The 7,431-nt window shown below is 40.1% G+C and overlaps 2 protein-coding genes across 3 annotated transcripts; one reads left to right on the top strand and one right to left on the bottom strand.

Annotated features, from left to right (window-relative positions):
* Positions 1-2,421, top strand: LOC127244084 (IRK-interacting protein). 2 transcript variants are annotated; one of them, XM_051264403.1, is made up of 2 exons: positions 1-237; positions 723-2,421. In XM_051264403.1, exons 1-2 carry the CDS (start codon positions 1-3, stop codon positions 2,247-2,249), a joined length of 1,764 nt encoding a protein of 587 aa, XP_051120360.1. In that variant the 3' UTR covers positions 2,250-2,421. The 2 variants fall into 2 exon arrangements, with proteins under 2 accessions (XP_051120360.1, XP_051120361.1); XM_051264404.1 differs by having other exon boundaries at positions 106-237; positions 748-2,421.
* A 922-nt stretch (positions 2,422-3,343) lies between these two features.
* Positions 3,344-6,576, bottom strand: LOC127244083 (ETHYLENE INSENSITIVE 3-like 3 protein). Its single transcript, XM_051264402.1, has 2 exons — positions 6,316-6,576; positions 3,344-5,520 (listed from the first exon to the last, which is right to left on the bottom strand). Exons 1-2 carry the CDS (start codon positions 6,348-6,350, stop codon positions 3,510-3,512), a joined length of 2,046 nt encoding a protein of 681 aa, XP_051120359.1. The 5' UTR covers positions 6,351-6,576; the 3' UTR covers positions 3,344-3,509.
* Between the last annotated feature and the right edge of the window lie 855 nt (positions 6,577-7,431).

The raw sequence follows: 7,431 nt of genomic DNA, 5'->3' as shown, positions 1-7,431 counted from the left end.
ATGGGTGATGTGTATCAAGAAAGCAGTGGCATTGGGAATAATAGTGTAAGGAATGGGAGTGAGATTACCAGGCAGGATATTCAGGCAGCCATTGCCAAGGCTGTGGAGCTCAGAGCACTTCATGCTGCTCTAATGCAGCAGGGGAATAGCCCTGCTAAACTCAGGTTCCCATCTGCTTCCCCTGTTTCCAGGCACACCCACCATCTATCTGCTCAGGACTACCCTGTTTTCACACCTGTAAGAATTTCCAATTCTTCTTCTTCATTTCAATCATATGTAAGAACTTTCAGCATTAGGGTTTTTGGGAGTTCAGGTTTGTCACTTTACATTAAATGGCTGGCTTTTAGATCTACAGGAATAAGGATTTTGACTCTTTCTTTACTTTACATTTTTTAAAGAGAGAGAGAGAAAAAAAATGAGGGGATTGGAAGGGTACATATATTGTTATCTCCTATGATTATGAACACATATTGCCAAGAAAATGTAGAAAAAATAAAGGGTAAAAATAAAAGATATGCGGATAACTTCCTAGTATTTTTCCTACTTTAGTAAAATAAGCAAATTATATTGCACTGTTAATATGTTATTTGAATAGATAAGCTAACTGATATAGGAAGAGTATGTAATACATATATATATATATATATATGCAATTTAAATAGAGATTTTCATCAAGAAAAGAATAACTCCTTGCTCATCGATAATATGGGGTGTGGAAACAGACATATGATGATGAACCACTACCAGGGTACCAGCAAATGCTCCTAGAGAATCGAAGCTATGCCGAGAGTTGGGGGGAGCATACCTTGGATGGAGGGCATATTGACGAGGCCTTGATGGATTACAGACCCATGAATGTTTCTTCGAGGAAAGGGCCGCCATCGGAGCTGACAAACTTCGAGGGGCACGTGTGCCCTGCAGATGATCAGTATTCATTTTCAGGTTCCTGCAGCAACAACATCCATGGACTTAGAGCATCACCAGGGCCAGATCGCTCGAGAAACAGCATGGGAGATGTTAAATCCATTTCGTCGTGCAACAAATGCAAGCCTGCAGTGATAAGCAGCGAATCAGACAGCACGAACAAAAGAAAGTCTAACATAATAGTCCCGTTGACAGATTCACATTCATCGGTCCGCCCACAGCCAAGAAACAGAGGGCTTGGCTTATTGCGGCTGTTCCCGAGACTGAAGAAGAAGACCAAGAATGAGAACTCACCAGCCCACCACCAGCATGTGGATGAAGTGTCCCAAATGCTAAAGGATTTAGGGATGACATCCGTCGACACACTGAGGAAAGAGCTAACAGAAGCAAATGAGAGCAGAGATGCAGCATTGGCTGAGGTGGCAGAAACAAAGTCATTGATGGGGGAGCTCGGGCAGAAACTCGAGTATTTGGAGATGTACTGTGAGGAGCTGAAGAAGGCCCTGAAACAAGCAGTGCAATTGAAGATCACACAGCCGGCAGAAAGGCTTACAACTCTCACCAGAAAAGGGAAACCGGTGGATGGGGCTGCAGGGAATTCGATGCCAGTGAGTGAGGAAGTAATGGTGGAAGGCTTCCTGCAAGTTGTATCAGAAGCAAGATTATCAGTTAAGCAATTCTGCAAGACACTAATAGGGCAAATAGAAGAAACTGATCGTCCCTTAATGGATAATCTGAATTCACTGCTTCAACCTTACAAGCTCTCTCTAAACTCCAAATACTCCAAAGCAGTCCTGTACCATTTAGAAGCTGTAATAAACCAATCGCTCTACCAGGATTTCGAGAATTCTGTCTTCCAACGAAATGGTGCCCCAAAGTTCTTGGACCCTCAACAAGATCGCCAAGCTAGATTCCAATCTTTCGTTGCTCTGCGAAACCTGAGTTGGAATGAAGTATTGAGGAAAGGAACTAAGTACTACAGTGACGAATTTAGCAAGTTCTGCGATCAGAAGATGAGTGGGATTATCTCGACTCTGGGGTGGACTAGATCATGGCCCGAGCAGCTCCTACAGGCATTTTTTGTGGCTGCAAAATGCATCTGGTTGCTACATCTGCTAGCCTTCTCATTTCCTCAGCCTTTGGGTGTTCTAAGGGTAGACGAAAACATGGCTTTTGACCCTCACTACATGGATGATATCTTTGCAGACAGGCAAAGGTCACTGGGAGGTCCTAGTCGGGTCAAGATCATGGTAATGCCCGGCTTCTACGTGGTTGATAGAGTACTTAGGTGTAAGGTTCTCTGCAGATGTAAACCAGCATCCTAGTTAGAAGTAGTTTTGGTTACTTTCTTTCCTTCTATTTAATTTACCCAGACACTCCATGAATCACAATCCTACTTGTAATTTCTAGTATTAAACTTGTTCATTTGTTGTGCTCCTAATCAATCCAGAATGAATTCAAATAAAGTTTAGCTTACCAGCAAGAAGTAGACTATCCAAATCACCAATATCCTAAACCAATGTGAAAATGATCTATTATCAATCAAAATAATCCATTCATACCTTTGATGAACCATGCTGATTTGAAGTTATCTGGAAAACACATGCTCTTGTCATTTTCTCCAAATAGCACCATTTCAACAGCAACAGCTGACAATTGACAAGTATCTACTATTTCCTTTACAACTGGAGCAGCCTTTACTTTAATCCCAGCTTCAATTTCCTTGCACCTTTCCAAATAGTCAAAAAAGACATGTAAAAAGGAAGACATGGGTATATAATATTAGCAAAAAACTCATGGTTTAGGGACTTAAAGAGTTACTTATAGTCCCTCTAACAGCACAATGGTCATTCTGTTCCTGGAGATAGCCCACACACTCCAAGCCAAAAAGGGGAACAACATCTTCCTCATCAGCTAAGCCCTCTCTTGATCAGGAACTCACAATTGCATTTAGTAGAATTTCGGATGACTGTTACAATGGCATTTAGCTGGATGTACCAACGGTGATAGGCAGTCACAGGGACGATCTTCTGCTGCCTGAATTTCTTGCAGATGGAAAATTTCATGTAATATATTTACCCCTGCTGTCATATAAACTTCCAACAGAAAATTTCAAGCTGTCATAAGGGAGCATGATTCTTCTATAAACTTCCAGCTGAAATTTTCAAACATTGTATCTTCAGCATAAACTTGGAGCCCAATTTAGCAGCTAATCAGACAGCCTCCCATCCAACAAAAAAACTTAATAAATTAACCAGTATATCAACTCAAAATCGCAGACCAGTTACCTCTAACCAGCAACAAAATCCACAGAATAATTGACACCTATGTAATAGAATATTATCAGAAAATGAGGAGCTAATAAGAGGATATATGCCATACGCTATATACACATTTTAACAAGCAATGTAGGCAGAGCTGAGAAAATGCAATGGCAAACAAACTTTTTTGTTTCTCAAAGAGAAAATGTACACTGTAAAGCATAAATGCATGCGTACATTAACTGAAGGGTTGTGCTGACCCTAAAGCAAACCATAATTACAATAAAGGACCTTTGTGGCTCACAAAGCGGAGGTGATAACAGCTTATGAGGCAAAGTACTTCATCAGTTCGGCAAAGTTATTGTCATCAACTGCATTATCATCAATTATGAAGTCAAAATCACCAGTATCTAAGGAACTTGTGCCGTCGAATTGAAGACTAAATGGACTTAGTCCTGGTAACTCAGGTGACAAACTACTGAGAGGGGATGGAAACTGAGTGTCAACAGCCCTCTCCGGATCTGGAGGAAATGTATCTTTCACGAATTGCAAGACACCTCCATCAGTAATACCATTCTCATTATTAGGTGGCAATGGTACATCAATCCCTGTAACATTTGGTCTGTTAGGTATCTCACCGAACACTGGTACAGACTGCTGTCCTGGATGACCAGGATCAATGGCAGGTATTGGATTTTCACAGTGATATGCTGATCTTTGATATATTGTGGGATTTTGAGAACCATGAGGCCGAGGTTGAGGCAGAGATGGATCTTGATGTCCTGGGTGCCACGCACTAATTTTGGGTTCATGAGGGACGTCAGGGTTTTGTAATCTGTGGATTGAAGCAGAATCTCCAGCTCCTGGAAGCACCCGATGCAAGTGGCCACCTCGAGGAACATGTATAATATTAGAACCACGGCCAGTAACTATATCAGTGCTTCTAGACACTGTATAAGGTAAACACTGATCATCCACGGGCACACTCCTAATGGGAGCTTCATCTGATGGAACTGAGGATAAAAGGTTAGCACCAGGTTCTACCAAGCAGGGTAGAGCATTGTCAAGATGCATCATGGATACCTTATCCATTCCTGCCTGGCTCTCATTCATTTCAAATTCAGTAATTTGTGCATTTTCACGATTTACTTCCACTAGGAAATCTCCAGGGTCCTCACGAGGATGTTCATTGACAGTAACAACAGCTGGTTGATTCGTAGCAGCAGTTGAGTTTGGGTACCTTCTCTTCCTTACACGCCCACTTTCATTCTTTTTGTTCCTAGCTCGCTTTGATCCAATTGGAGCTGAAGGTTGAGGCACTGGCACATCTACTGTTTGTTTTGTCCTATCCTCATTAGATGAAACAGAGCCCAAGCAATTGTCCAAGCCATCGACATCATAATCACTGTCACTTTCAACAGAAGTCCTCACAGTACTTCCATGGGCTTTCGATGGTGTCTCACTAATCCCAGAAGATCCATTGTCGCTGCTTGGTTGCCGAACCAAAGCTTCCTCCCTGCTCAGGACACCTAACCAAATCAAGCTTTCCTTAGCAGTCATTTTATCTTGCAAGCATTTCGACTGCCTTATGAGTTTCCTAATCTTCTCAATATCTGGTGACATATGTTTGATGACCGCAGTCAGCACTCCAACTTTCCACATCTTCTTCAGATCATGAGGCTTCCTGTAAGGCAGAGCCTGACCCTTGGGTAAACCCAACCTCGCCCACCATTCCTCATTCCCTGTTGGCCACCATGGTGGAGGAACCCCCTTTTCAAGAGGATACTTACGCTGGGGCGGATCACAGTGTTGCATCAATGAGGACAAAAGTGATCCCAATGTAGCATCTTGCAAGTCTTGAAGGACACCCTGTGAATTTCCATTGTGATTTCTACCACTGTCTCCTCTGGCAAGGCACTCAGCCTCATACTTGGTAATAGCTGCTGGGCCATTTTTGTCAAACTTCACCTTTTCTTTCCACCAGGCCCTCATATTATCCGATGCCCCACTAACTGGTTTACCCTTCTCAGGGATGATGCCATAAATAAATCCACGAGCCTTGCAGACATCCATGAGCTTCAACATGTATTTCAATATGCCATCCTGTGCACGTGCCATCTTCTTCCTACGGGCGTGATCTGAGGCAGGCTTTGCTTTTTGCTTCTCTGCAGCTTCTTGCTCCATGGTAAGTTTCTGCCTCTCCTTGATCCTCTTTAGCTTAACACGGTCCCTCCACATTCTCTTCTCCAATTCTTCTGCTTCAATCTCTTCATCACTGACATCTTTCTCCTCTATGTTATCATGGCCTCTTATCTCATCAACATCAATGTCCGAACTGCACCATAATGCATTACCAATGATAAAGTGAAGCATTTGCAACAGTTGCACATATTTGATCATGATTAAGTATAAACAGTTACAGACAGAATTAAACATGGATGATTTTTCACACCATAAATCAGTTTAATCAAATGCAAGACCATCTTCAGCAACTTAAAACCCACTTCTGTAGTGAGCATGTGCCGTTCACTATGCTATTTCTTAATACTCCACTAAAAGAAAATGTCAGTTTCATCTAACAGGCGCTGCCATGGCAGAAACAATTTGATCTAATAAAACACACTTAAACACTTGGGATAAAAGTTAGTAATGAAGTTTGTTTGTTTGTTTATTTTTCCACTCTATGTTTTTCCAAACAGCCACAATCAACCTTTCCCAAAACTTAATTTGCAAACTCCACTAACTCCAATTTTACTTCAAACTTCAAGGTGAAAATTTATAAGTTGTTTGCAAACACTGACTCAATGTATTGGTAAGCATTTTTTAGAACCAATCATCATACTTTCCCATTAAACAGCAATCAAATTTTACAATTATATAACAGAGGCAATCAAACTCATCATCATCCTTTCTCCAAATACGCGAAAGAAAACAAACTCGTTCAAATTCCACTTCCCAAAATGATCAAAAAAATTTCCTCAAGCACTCAAATATAATCTGAACACTCAAAATTCAAAACCGCAAATCTAACACAACAGGAATGACAATTCAATAAACAGGAATAAGTATATATAAAACAAAAAACACCGATATTCCTCATAATCGGCACGATCACGGAAGCAAAACGAACCTGATATCAACTCCCATATCTTCCAGCTCAGCCATATCGGAATGCTTCAGAAACCCTCTCGATTGCAATAGAATGAAAGCAAAAACATCAGAAATGGATAGACTATGCAGCTGTGGCGATGGAATCGATCGAATCAGGGGATATCAATCCGCGTCCTTCGAGGTGTCGACACCTGCGATCTGTATGACTGTACGGCCAACAGAGTCCGCGTGTTTCTGTGCCATGGCAGAATTGTTCCCTTCGGACATCTCCCACATAAATCGAGCATGAACAAGCAAAGTCGTGTTTTACATTTCCGAATTTATCCATTTAGCTGTGACAACTTTAGTTCGCAAAAGCGAGAACTGCAGGAGAGTCAAACGAGGTTCCGCTCAAAGTCGCAATTAGATTTACACTTTGCAAGAGTTACAGGCACATGAGCGGCGCGTGATCGATATTTAGGAGCTCCGGGATCTCAAATCCCAGATGAATCCAGACCATTTAATAAGGATGGCAGAGCAGAAATGGGAGGACCTCCTATTCCGGAGTTGAACACCATGGAGCGGTTAAGGAACTCCGAAATTTTTTAATATATTCGACATTCAGAATATTTTATAAAAAAATACTCGTTCAAATCTATTCTCACTTTTTTTTTATAGTCATTGAAAAATATTCTCGTTTCTTTTTTAAATAATTAATTATTATATTTTTATATTTTTTTTATTATAAAAAAAAAAGTAACAATTATTACCCGGAGGGAGTAGTTTTTTTTAAATTCAATATGTCATTTTAGAATTATAACTAAATTATGTCTCCCTCCATTCCATTCCAACCTTTGGAATTTTATACTCCCTCCATCCCATGTAATATGGGTGTATTACTGTTGACACGGAAATTTAAGTAAAGTATAATTAGTAAATAATTATGAAATGTATTAGTAAAAATAATTATAGATTAAGATTAAGATAAGTAAAATTTTAATTAAAATTAAAAAAATTATAAAATTTAAAATACGATTAAAGTGCATAATTATATTTTAAATAATAGAAATGACAAATTATGTGGGACGGAGGAAGTAGTAATTAGTAAAACTCATAAATTGAAAGTAAATAACAAAAATATAAAATAAAATTTTGT

This window comes from Andrographis paniculata, unplaced genomic scaffold, assembly GCF_009805555.1.
Source record: "Andrographis paniculata isolate CXL003 unplaced genomic scaffold, ASM980555v1 Contig9END, whole genome shotgun sequence".
In the NCBI taxonomy this organism is placed as follows: Eukaryota; Viridiplantae; Streptophyta; class Magnoliopsida; order Lamiales; family Acanthaceae; genus Andrographis; species Andrographis paniculata.
The sequence above is the reverse complement of the archived record's forward strand: the minus strand, read 5'-3'. Positions and strand labels throughout refer to the sequence as shown.